The following is a 12751-nucleotide window of genomic DNA, read 5'->3' as shown; positions in this document are numbered from 1 at the left end:
GGAATCCTACAAATCTCTTAAACAAAAAGACCAACCTTACAGAAAAAATGGGCAAAGGTTACAGACAGGAAAATACAAGACATTCTTCAATATATGAAAGTATTCAGCCTCACTTATAATGCTAAAAGAAATTCAAATCACAATGAATTTTTCGCTTTCTCAGGTTAGCAGAGAACAAAGCTTAATAATACTGTGCTGGAGAGCTGGGCCTCAGGCACGCTCACTCACTAGTGGTGAGAGGGCATTTGCCGAACTGCCTGAAGAAGAAGGTCATTTTGGGGAGATCTCTAAAATCTACAAATGCATATTCCCTTTGACCAGCAATTCTACTTTCAGGAATTTATTCTCAGATCCATATACTAAATGACATATGTATAAAGTTACTCACTAAAGAACAGCAGCACTATTTGCAATACCAAAAAAATAGATAGAATCTATACTTCCCGTCAGTGGGTATTAGTTGTGTAAACCTTGGCATATCCATTCAGTGGGGTATAAGGTACCAGAAAAAAGATTGAGGTCTTTCACACATAGTGAATTAAACATTTACCAAGATACAATATCAAAAAAGCAAATATGTACATGCTATATTAATCACTATGTTAAAAAAAAAATGAGAGGAATATATTTGCTTTTATAAGCATAAAATGTCTCTAGAAGGATACATGAATAACTGGTAAAATTAGATGCTTCATGGAAGAACCAGAATATCCAGGATCAGAGGAGAGAAAGGCTTCATTCATGCTTGTTTATACTTTTTTTTTTTTTTTTTTTTTTTAACATTTATTTACTTTTGAGAGACAGAGAGAGCATGAGCAGGGAAGGGGCAGAGAGAGAAGGAGACATAGAATCTGAAGCAGGCTCCAAGCTGTCAGCACAGAGCCTGATGCAGGGCTTGAACTCACAAACCACGAGTTCATGACCTGAGCCGAAGTCGGACGCTTAATGAGCCACCCAGGTGCCCCGCTTATTTACACATTTTAATAAAGAACTATGTGAATTATTTACCTATCAAAAAATATGTATATATATATATATATTTACCTAAAACAAAGTTATTACTACTTCTTCTCAGGGCTCTTATAAGGACAAAGCTAGAAAATGTATGTAAAGTCCTAAGCGCAGGATCAGTGCTTACTGATTCCCATTCTACAAGGGGAAGGGGAAGTTTAGCAGGACAGATGGCCAAGGCAGTGGTGGAAATGTCGGCCTAACTCAAGGGTTCTGATCCTAAAGCCTGTCGTTCAGGCCTACCACAGGTGTGCATTTACTTATTTAAATTTTTAAAAAAATGTTTATTTTTGAGAGAGAGACAGAGCGCGGGAGGGGCAGAGAGGGAGACAGAATCCAAAGCAGGCTCCGGGCTCCGAGTTGTCAGCATAGAGCCCAACACGGGGCTCAACCCCACGAAGAGTGAGATCATGATGTGAGGCAAAGTCAGATGCTTAACCGACTGAGCCACCCAGGTGTCCGGGTGTGCATTTATCTCAGGAGGCCAAAACTGGACAAAGCTGTGACTCTGGACAATGTTCTTTGAACCTGAGTCCCCTGATGGAAAATGAGAGCTAGTGAAGATGCTGAAAGGATTCAATGAGGTAATGTGGCCCAAATGCAGGGCCTGACTTTACAGGAAGTGCTGTATTGATTGTTTACATGAGCACTGGAGAAATGGAACTTAGGACATCTGGGGAGAGTGACTTCAATTTAACCAAGACTGGTCAGAGAACTTGGTCAGAATGTACAACAAAAAGGCCACTCTAAGGAGGAACCTTCTGGGAGGCCTGGCCGGGGAATCCCTTTTCCTTGCTGTCCCAGCCTCGATGAGGCCTGTGGATCCATGTCCCCACAGCGCCAGCATATGGCAGAACGCAGTCAATGCTGACCGTGCTCCTGAGGACATGCCAGCAGAACACTGGTTCTCAGGTGGGCAGCATCCTGAGGCCAGCCTGTGGTCCCTCCAAGGCAGCAGCAGCAGTAATCATACAGGTTAACCAGAGAAACCAATGACGGATTCATAAAGACTTGGGAACAGGAAGGCTGCTCAGGGAGCAGGGAACGGTCATGAGGGACAGAAAGTAGATGGCTCTACTGATGCCTGGAACCTGAGAGCACAGCCCTTTTTGTACCCTGGTTTCCTCAAGTATCAAGTGAGGGGAGAGGTGGTCACCACTTTTTTTTATAACTTACCAAATACCCCAAAATTCAAATGTGAATAACCGTGAAAAAAGATAAAAGCACTGAACACATGTAGGGCACAGAGACATAATAATTTCGTAACAAATGTATTCCATATTGGAGTAAGGAGCTTCAATGCCGTGGAGGTCAGGGTGGGGCTTCATCCAGGGTCCTGGTTTTAAATACCAACTGCATGCTGACAACCTCCATGGTTCTAGCCCCGGGCCTGACCTCTGCCCTAACTCCAGGTGCAGGTAATCCGGGTGCCGATTCTGAGAGACACCTCAAACCTAACTTGTTCAAACTGAATTCCCTGCCCTTCTCTCTACGCCTCCGCTCCTCTCCCCTAACTCCTAACCCACAGTCTTAACCATCTCAATAAATGGCCAATCCATCCTCCCACCTGCTTGGGCCAAAAACCTTAGAAGTTGTCAAAGAAGTCACCCTTAATCCCTCTCTCATGCCCACATCCAAACTATCAGCAAATTCTACCTGTTCTACCTTCAGAATATATCCAGACTGTAAGCACTTCTTGCCACTCCCCTCCACCAATATGCTTAGTCCTGGCTTCTATCATCTCTTTCACAAGGCTGCCAGAGGGGTGGCTTCCCAGTCACTCAGAGTAAACACCCACGTCCTTAAAATGGCCTGTGAAACCCACATGGGATCCTCATCCCTCCCCTCACTGCTCATTCCAGTCCATGCCCCTGCTTCCCTACTATTCTACCAACCCACTGGGCATGTTCCCACCTCAGGACTCGCTCCCTCTACCTGGTAGGCTGCCTCATGGATCAGCGTGCATGGCCCTCTCACTTTCTTCATGACACTGCTATGCTGGATGTCATCTTTGCAGTGAGTCTTCTCCCTGGCTACGCTATCCAAAACTGCTCCTCACTCGTAAGATGGGGATAACTTCACCTATCTCGCACGAAGCTGCTATGACGGTCCAGGGTCTTGACTCAAAAAGGAGCTTAAGGACTGTTGAGTGCCCCCCGCCAACTGCCCACCTTTTTTTCATCCACAGGGCAATGATTAGTCAGCAGGAGAGGACTAGTTCTCATCTATCCTGAAGAGGAATGCTACTTCCAGAGCTCTCTTTCTCCCCCTGTAGGTTATAGGCCCTTGCTCCTTCAACCCCAGCACATGCGGAGCCCCAATAGCTGCCTAGTTTCTGTAACTGATACAGCTCCCAGCTCTGGCCCCCCACCCTGAGCCCCCATCGGACTGACAACTCTTCTAGTGCATCTACAGGGCAGTCGTCCTGTCACAAAAACCCTTTCTTCTTCATATTAACAAGGTCAGGTAACATGGCCAAGCAACCAGCTATGCCCTGGGCACCAATGCTCTGCCCAGAAATGCTACCACAGCAAGGTATGGTAGAAAGACTATGGACTCTGGAATGAGACTGGCTTCCTGATATGTAAACAGAGAGGAGAACAACCCCTACACTTTGCTGGGCTGGAGTGACAGCCTAATGGAGTACTCGATGCCCCACAAGTGCCCGGGACGTGTTCTGAGACGTGTGGGAGGGGGGGGCCCACCTGGTTTCGCTGACGCCCCATCAGAAGCACGCAGAGAACATAGAGCACTTCCAGTTTGTACATGATCTCATGCATGATCTTCATTGACTGAGGCAGCTGGGTCCTGGTGGAAGTGTGAGGCAGGCCATTCTCCTCAGAAGCCCCTGGAGGAGGGAACACAATGGAGGCTGAGACAGCCACCAGGAGAGAGGGTTGAAACACTGGCTTGTAAGGAAACATGTTTCTGCTCCTCAAACCAGCTCTGGACAGACTTGAGGTAATAGAGCCATTAGACTGGCCCCTGAGCCCATGACAGAGACTTTGAAAGCCACAAAACCCCCTCTGTGCCCACAGGGGCCAGGCAAGCTTAAAAACAGAAAAACTGACTCTGCATATCATAAGAAAAGAAATTCTGTATGTATGGTGACAGATGTGAGCTAGACTTACTGTAGCGATTATTCTGCACTATGTACGAGTATCAAATCATCATGGTGTACACCTGAAAATAATATGTTGTGTATCAATTATACTCAATAAAAAACCAAATCGACTCTGCAGTTGCATTCTATCTCACTGACTTTAACACAGTGAAAATGCTCTGACACAGCCAATGCAACAACAAGATCCATCTCTTCCTGATATTCTTTTCTCCCGTCATCATCAGAAAATATCCCCCACCCAAGTGCCCAGTGAGCTAGCAACGAATTGTGCCAAACTCTCTTCAGGTCACAAATGACTCTAAGTATTTGGTACCTCTACCTAGATTCTACAAGGAAGCACTGCCGAAAGACTGAGAGGGATTCTTTTCCGAGATTTCTTTTCTCCTGTTTTGCAAAGAACCATCTAAAGTTTTCTAAGGTTCAGCTTTCCAAGGCAGACTGGGCACCACAACTGCTGTTAATGATACAGATGAACACAGTGTCTACTAGCAGACTTCCATTTTACCCAGTTTCATTGTTAGTAACAATGGCAGCAGCTAAGTAATATTTCTGGGACATGGTATATGCCAGCTATCGTATTTTGGGCTGCAGGTAAACCATCACATTTATTCTACTACCCAGTTAACAAGAAAGTCTCAATGAATCATGCAGGTTACAATGAAGAATACTCATGGGAAGGTGCTAGAACAAAGTGCTGAAGGCTGAGGGCTCTGGGATTATAACTTGCTGGCCGTGTAACACTGGTCAAGTTACCTCCACACTAGGCCTCAGACTGCCTCATAGAAGGGAAGTAACAGCAATGCTACTGTGGACGGCTGGGTGGCTATTTGGAGTCAATGAGAACACAAGAAAGGCCCAGCACCTGGTTCTTGGGGAGCCTTCCTCTTAGGTCCCTGTTATTTTAAAAGAGTACTGGTCAGGGTCAAGAGACCTTAGGGATTACTTCCCCTCAACTTTTCTCATGTTTAACGTGAAAAGATGAATGAGTAACTGCTAAGGTCCTTCCAAGCTCCCACTGGAACTGCTGCCCTAGAGACCTTTTGCAAAGGGCCAGAAAAACTATATGGGATAGAACAGTGGTTATCAAGTAATATTTGGGTAAGGTGCATGCAAAAGTCTGGTGACTTCTACAAGGTGATACCAATGTATAAGAACCCAAGTTATTCTGCCCTACTGGCATGGAACTATGTTTTTACAGCCATGTCATGTCACTAATATAAAATCACAACCCTGGGAGATGACGGGTTGTTGAGTGAAGCAAGACTGAAAGGCAGCATGGCACAGATGTTAAGAGCACAGCCCCCGAGCTAGCCTGTCACATCTGACCCAGCTCTACTACTGTTCACCAGTTGGGTGGCCTTGGGTAAGCTGGTAGATGTCACTATGCTTCAGTAGCCATCCTCACCTATAAAACTGGGGTAACAGCAACAGTACCTATCTCTTACCAACATTGCAAAAATCAAAGGATTTAATATATTCAAAGTGCTGAAAACAATGCCTGGCACATGAATAAGTAACATGTAAGTATATGTTAAATAAAAAGAAAATGAGTTTTTCTGCTAATGCTTGCTTGCTACTAGTTTTTTTTCTTTTTAATCTGCAAGGTTTTTTTTTTCAATTAAATTTTTAAAAATGTTTATTTATTGGGGTGCCTGGGTGGCTCAACTGGTTAAGTGTCCCAACTTCAGTTTAGGTCATGATCTCGTGGTTTGTGAGTTCGAGCCCCATGTCTGGCTCTGTGCTGAGGGGGCTTGAGAGCCACTGCGGGACAGGATGCTTAAGGGAAGGACAGGCACAGCGAATGGCAAACAAGCCCTCCTCAGTAATAAACGTCTGTGGAGAAAGAGAAACACAGGCAGCTCAGATGCTTCCCCGGGCACTGCCGATCTTTGGTGCCTGGTTTTCACGGGCTTGACAAGAAAGTCTCTGGAGTAAGTATTTTCAAGAAAGGCAGTTCTTAAACCAATGGCCAGAGCTCAGCAACAAGATTAATTCCCAAGGATGAGGATGGGCAAACTAGTTTGAGAGGTTTCTGCTTCCCTCCAATCTCTTCAGCTGCATAAAACTGATTCAAGGGGTCACCACCCTTCTATAGGTCTACACTGCACTCTGGGGCATACTCTTTTTTTTTCCTAAAACAGCTTTGAGCTATAATTCAGCATACAAGTCACCCACTTGAAGCGTATAATCCAGTGGTTTTTAACATATTCACAGTTGTGCAGCCATCATAACTGATTTTAGAACATTTTCATCACCCCAAAAAGAAGTCTTATTCTCATTTGCCACCAAACCCCTCATCTCTAGGTATCCACTAAAGTACTTTGTTTCAAAGGAATTGCCTTCATATAAATGGAATCATAAAATATGTGACCTTTTGTGCCTGGCTTCTTCTACTCTGCACAATGTTTTCAAGATTCATTCAGGTTGTAGCATGTATCAGTATTTCATCTTTTACACTGACGAATAATATTCTGCTATATGAATATATCACATTCTGTTACCCACTTATCAGCTGATGGACATTTGGGTTATTTCCATATTTTGGCTATTATAAATCTGCAGCTGTAAATATTCACGTATAAGTTTTTACGTAAACATGTTTTCATTTCCCCTGGATATATAAGTAGGACTAGAATTTCTGGGTCATATGGTAACCCTGTTTAGCCTTTTGAGGAACTGTGAAAAGTGCCAGACTGTTTTCCAAAGCGACTGCACCATTTTACATAGTCCCCAACAGAGAATGAGGGTTCTGATTTCTGATTTCTCCACATCCTTGCCAACACTTGTTATCATGTCTTTTTGATGATAAACATCCTAACAGGTATGAAGTAGTATCTAATTGTGGTTTGGATTTGCATTTTCCTGATGGTAATGATGTTGAGCATCTTTTCATGTATTTATTGGCTATCTGTATCTCTGCTTTGGAGAAATGGGTATTCAAATCCTTAGCCCACATTTCAAAATGTGTTGTCTTTTTTATCACTGACTTGTATGAGTTCTTTACAAATTCTAGATTCAAGTCCCTCATTAGATACATGGTTTGTAGCTAATCCATTTCTGCAAAGAAGCCAGTTGAGATTTTGACAGACACAGAGCTCGACACGTGGAGTACTGCTACCTTAATCATACTGAGTCTTCCGGTCCATGAACACGAGATAGCTTTATATTTAGGTCCTCTTTCATAATAATAAAAATGTTTTATAATTTTCAGAGTAGGAGTTTTGCATTTCTTTGTTAAGTTTATCCCTAAGTATTGCACTCTTCTTGATGCTCTTGTAAATGAAATTTCTTAATTTTGGTTTGGTCATTGCTACTGTATAGAAACGACTGAATTTTGTATATTGACCTTATAATCTGAAACACTGTTGAATCCACTTATTAGTTTAGTGGGTTTTTGTTTTTACTGGATTCCTTGGTTTTTCTACATATAAAATCTGTGAAGAGAGACAGCTTAACTTCCTCCTAATCTGAATGCCTTCTATTTCTCTTTCCACCTAGAACCCCCAAAGCAATGTTGAGTCGAAGCAGCAAAGGCAGGGGTCCTTGTCTTGTGCCTGTGCCTGATCTTAGTGGGGGAGCAGCTTTCAGTCTGTGGGCATGAAGTATGCTGGCTGGGGGTTTAAGATGCCCTTTAATTGGTTGGGACTGCTCCTTTCTCTTCCCAGTTTGAGTGTTTTTATCATGAAGGGATGTCGGATTTTGTCTGATGCTTTTCTGCATCTACTGAAATGATCGTGTAAGTTTTTGTTCTTTCTTCTACTGATACAGTGTATACATCAATTGATTTTCATATACTGAATCAACTATGCATTAATCCTACCTAGTCACATATATACTTACTTGGCCAGGTGTATAATTCTTGTATGTTGCTAAATTTGGTTTGCTAGTATTTTCTTGAGGACTTTTACATTTATATTCATGAGAGATATTGGTCTGTAATTTCCTTGTAGTGTCTTTGGTTTGGGTATCAGGTTAATTAGGACTCATATGTTGGGAAGTGTTTCTTCCTCCTCTATTTTGTGGAAGTCTGTGACATACTGGTGTTAATTCTTATTTAAATGGCTTCTTATTTAAGAGGCCAGGGCTTCTTTGCGGGGGGAGAGGGGGTAGTTTTTCTGTTATTAATTCGATCTCTTTACTTTCATAGGTCTGTTCAGATTTTCTATTGCTCGAGTCAGCTACAGGAGTTTTTGTCTTTCTTATCATCTGTCCATGTCATCTAGGCTGTCTAATCTGTTGGCATACAGTTGTGTACAGTATTTCCTTAGAGTCATTTTTATCTTTGTACATGTTGTCACGTACCCTCTTTCATTCCTGGTTTTAGTAGTTTGAATATTGTCTTTTTTTTTTCCCCCTTGATCAGTGAAGCTAAAGGTTTGTTAATTTTGTTAACCTTTTCAAAAAACCAACTTCTGGTTTTGTAGATTTTCTCTATTATTTTTCAATTCTCTATTTCATTAATTTCTATTCCAATCCTATTATTTCTTTCCATCTGCTTGCTTTGAGAATATAGCTTGCCTCTTCCTTTTTCAATGACTTAAGGAGAAAAATTAGGTTACCGATTGGGGAATTTTTTGAGTTTTTGTGTTTTTTTTTTTTTTTTTTTAATGTAGGGATTTATAGCTACACATTTCTCCCTTAGCATGCTTTAGCTGCATTCCTTAAGGTCAGTATGTTGTGTCATTTTCATTCGTCTCAAAATATCTTTGAATTTTTTTTTAATGTTTATTTTTGAGAGAGAGAGAGAGAGAGAGAGAGAGAGAGAGGAAGTGGCAGAGAGAGAGAGAGAGAGAAACACAGAATTTGAAGCAGGCTCCAGGTTCTGAGCTGTCAGCACAGAGCCCAACACGGGGCTCAAACCCATGAACTGTGAGATCGTTACCTGAGCTGAAGTCGGATGCTTAACTGACTGAGCCACTCGGGTGTCCCTCAAAATATCTTTTAATTTTCTTTGTGATTCTGTCTCTGAACCATTGGTTATTTAGAATTATTATCACATAATTTCCATGTTTCTAATATCTGATTTCTAATACTACTTCTCTGTGACTGAAATACATGGTTTGTACAATCTTAATCCTTTCAACTTTACTGAGGCTTTTTAGGTAACCTAGCATATGGTCTATCCTGGAGAATGTTCCATGTGCATGTGAGAAGAACGTATATCCTGCAGTAGTTTGGTGGTGTTCTATATATATCTAGTAAGTTTAGTTTGTTTAAAAAAAAATTTTTTTTAACATTTATTATTTTTGAGAGAGCAAGGAAGTGCACGAGCAGGGGAGGGGCAGAGAGAGAGGGAGACATAGAATCCAAAGCAAGCTGCAGGCTCTGTCTGAGCTGTCAGCACAGAGCCTGATGCAGGGCTCAAACTCACAAACCACGAGATCATGACCTGAGCTGAAGTTGGATGTTTAACCAACTGAGCCACCCACGTACCCTGTTTGTTTTTTAAGTAGGCACCATGCTCAGTGTGGAGCCCAACATGGGGCTTGAACTCATAACCCTGAGATAAAGAGTCATTCAACCAGCTGAGCCACCCAGCCGCCCCAAGTCTAGTTGGTTTAGAGTGTTGTTCAAGTCTTCTATTTCCTTCTTGATCTTCTAGTTGTTTTCTCCATTATTGAAAGTGGGGTATTCAAGTCTCCAACTATTACTGCTGCTTATTTCTCTCTTCAAATCTGTTAGTTTTTGTTTCATTTATTATTTTTTTTTGGCTCTGTTGTTAGATAGGTTTATAACTGTCCTATCTTCTTAATAGATTCACCCTCTTATTATTATAAAATGTCCTTTTTTTTCTTTTATCTCTGATAACATTTTTTGTTTTCAAGTCTCTTCTACTATAGCCCCTCCAGCTTTCTTATGGTTGCTCTTTGAAGTATGCATCTTTTTCTATCCTTTACTTTTAACCTATTTCTACCTTTGAATAGAAAGTATGCCTCCTGTAGGCTGCATACAATTGGATCTTTTCTTTTCTTTTTTTTTTTTTTTTAATTTTTTTTTCAACGTTTTTTATTTATTTTTGGGACAGAGAGAGACAGAGCATGAACGGGGAAGGGGCAGAGAGAGAGGGAGACACAGAATCGGAAACAGGCTCCAGGCTCCGAGCCATCAGCCCAGAGCCTGACGCGGGGCTCGAACTCACGGACCGCGAGATCGTGACCTGGCTGAAGTCGGACGCTTAACCGACTGCGCCACCCAGGCGCCCCAAATTGGATCTTTTCTAAAAACTCCACTATGACAATTTATTTTTTGGATAAATTGTTTTAATCTATTCATATTTAAGGTTATTAATGACACAGTTGGGATTACTTCTGCCTTTTTACTTTTTGTTTTCTACACAGCTTATGTGTTTTTGAATTCCTTTATTTCTCGTATAATACTTTCTTTTGTAGTAAGTGAACACTTTCTGGTATAACATCATAATTCCTTTAATGATTTTCTCTATTTTTAAAGTTACTTTCTTTGCAGTTGCTATCGGGTTTGCCATATACATCTTAACTTGACAGAATCTTTTCAGATTTATACTAATTCCAGAGCTCCTATATAGCTCTATTCCCCCTCCTCTTTTTGTGCTATTAGTTTTCTGCATACTACATCTATGTACACTAACCAACAATATATTGTACAACACACTGCACATACCGTTACACAATACACTGTTGTAGTTATTAGTTTATATAATTTCATGTCCATTAAAGAAGCTGAGGAAAGAAAGGAGAGCAAGTAAATATTAATAGAGTTTGTTGTACTGACCCTCTTATTTACCATTTTGGTTGTCTTCATTGATTCCTGTTGATTCAAGTTACTATCTGGTATAATTTCCTCACTGCAATACAACTTTGGTCCCATCCAAGTTCCCACAAAGTTTCTTTGTGCTGTTACTGTCAAATATATCACACTTCTGTATGTTACAGATTCAACAATATAAACATATGGTTTTATTTACACAACTGTTTTTAAATTAATTAAGAAAAGGAGAAGAAATATGCATTTATACTGTCTTATGATTCTCTAATTACCTTTACTACTGCTCTTTGTTGTTTTGCATAGATTCACATTACTGCCTGAGGTCACCTGCTTTCCGGCTGAAGAACTTCCTTTGGTATTTCTCATAAGGCAGATCTTTTAGTAATGAATTCTCTAAGTATTTGTTCATCTAGCAAGGTCTTTATTTCACCTCTGTTTCTGAAAGAAAGTTTTGCTGCTTTTTTCCTTTCAGCCCTTAGATCATCCCACTGCCTTATGACCTCTATTATTTCTGAGAAGTCAGCTATCAATCTTAAAGAAATATTCTTGAACATGAGGGTTTGTTTTTGTCTTTCAACTTTCAAGATTTTCTTTGTCTTTTAGCATTTCTATTATGATGCGTGTGGGTGTGAATCTCTTTGAATTTATGCTACTTGCAGTTCTTTGAGCCTTTCAGATGTATATATTAATGCTTTTCAAATTTGTGAAGTTTTCAGCCACTATTTCTTTGAATATTCTTCTTGCTCCTTTCAGTGAATTCTTCCTTCCAGTTATTTATAATTTTAAACCGCAGAACTTCCGTTTGGCTCCTTTTTCTATCTCCTCTTTACGGATACTCTCTATTTGATGACATACTGTCGTCATAGCTTCTTTAGTTCCTTCTACTTCTTTAGGCACAGCATCCTTTAGCTCTTTGACCTCCTTATGACAGGTCTCCATTAAATCCAATATCTGGGCTCTCTCACAGGCAATTTCTGTTGCCTGCTCTCTCCTGTATATGGGCCATACTTGCTCTGCATATCTCATACATTTTATTAAACTGACATTTTAGGTAAATAATACAGCAACTGTGGATACCGATTCCCCTTCTTCCCTTTTGGGGCTTGTTATTTTCTTGTTCATTTGTTCAGTGACCTCCCTAGACTATTTCAGCAAAGTCTATTTCTCCACGGACTAGCGAGGTCCTTGGTGTTTTGCTTCAGAGGAGTGAAGTTGTGGGGGTGTTTACAGTCTCCCTGGATGACGATTTCTGCCTCATCTGGTATGAAACCCAGCTGTCAGACTCCACTAATTGCTGGCTGAATGCTCTACTGTTTTTGACAATGCCTTGGGGCGTAATAAAGTGCTCCAAAATCTAATCCAATTAAAACTGGGCCAAGGTAGTTTCTGAGACTGAGGTTGGTTTTGACCTCAGAAGAGCTCTGCTTAGCTGTTTTCCTGGTTCTTACTGGTAAACTACCCAGCCTATGGTTTAACTTTTGTTTTTTAATGTTTGTTTTTGAGAGAGAGAAAGGGGGGGGGGTGCGCCCTCAAGTGAGAGAGGGGCAGAGAGAGAGAGAGAGAATCCCAAGCACAAACAAACCCTGAGATCAAGTCCTGAGACAAAATCAATGAGTCGGACACTTAACAGACTGAGCTACCCAGGAGCCTCTATGGTTCAGCTTCTTGTTCTCACTTAAGAGCTAACATCCTCCTTTTATTTGCTTACCACCAAAATCAACATTGTTTTCCAGAACACCCTTAGGTCTGAACTTCCCTACCTTCTGCTCTTATGCATTACCTCTCGTCCTGGCAAAATCTTGGTGCCGCTACTCTGAGCAGGGTCAGCCGGCTTTTAAGTCTTTTTGGCTTGCCTCTCCCTACACGGAAGCT

General features: G+C 41.4%; 1 protein-coding gene across 3 annotated transcripts in view; it reads right to left on the bottom strand.

Moving 5' to 3' along the window:
• TRPC4AP (transient receptor potential cation channel subfamily C member 4 associated protein) overlaps positions 1-12751 on the bottom strand; it is a 69068-nt gene that overhangs the window by 12258 nt on the left and 44059 nt on the right. For 2 of the 3 annotated variants that reach the window (XM_049650924.1, XM_049650925.1), the window contains exon 9: positions 3717-3883. In XM_049650924.1, the coding sequence (XP_049506881.1) occupies positions 3717-3883 (167 nt within the window). The remainder of the gene's footprint in view (positions 1-3716; positions 3884-12751) is intronic. The other variant, XM_049650926.1, reaches the window with a different exon arrangement.

The sequence above is a fragment of the Panthera uncia genome (assembly GCF_023721935.1).
Source record: "Panthera uncia isolate 11264 chromosome A3 unlocalized genomic scaffold, Puncia_PCG_1.0 HiC_scaffold_11, whole genome shotgun sequence".
Taxonomy (NCBI): Eukaryota; Metazoa; Chordata; class Mammalia; order Carnivora; family Felidae; genus Panthera; species Panthera uncia.
This window is presented reverse-complemented; position numbering and strand designations above follow the sequence as displayed.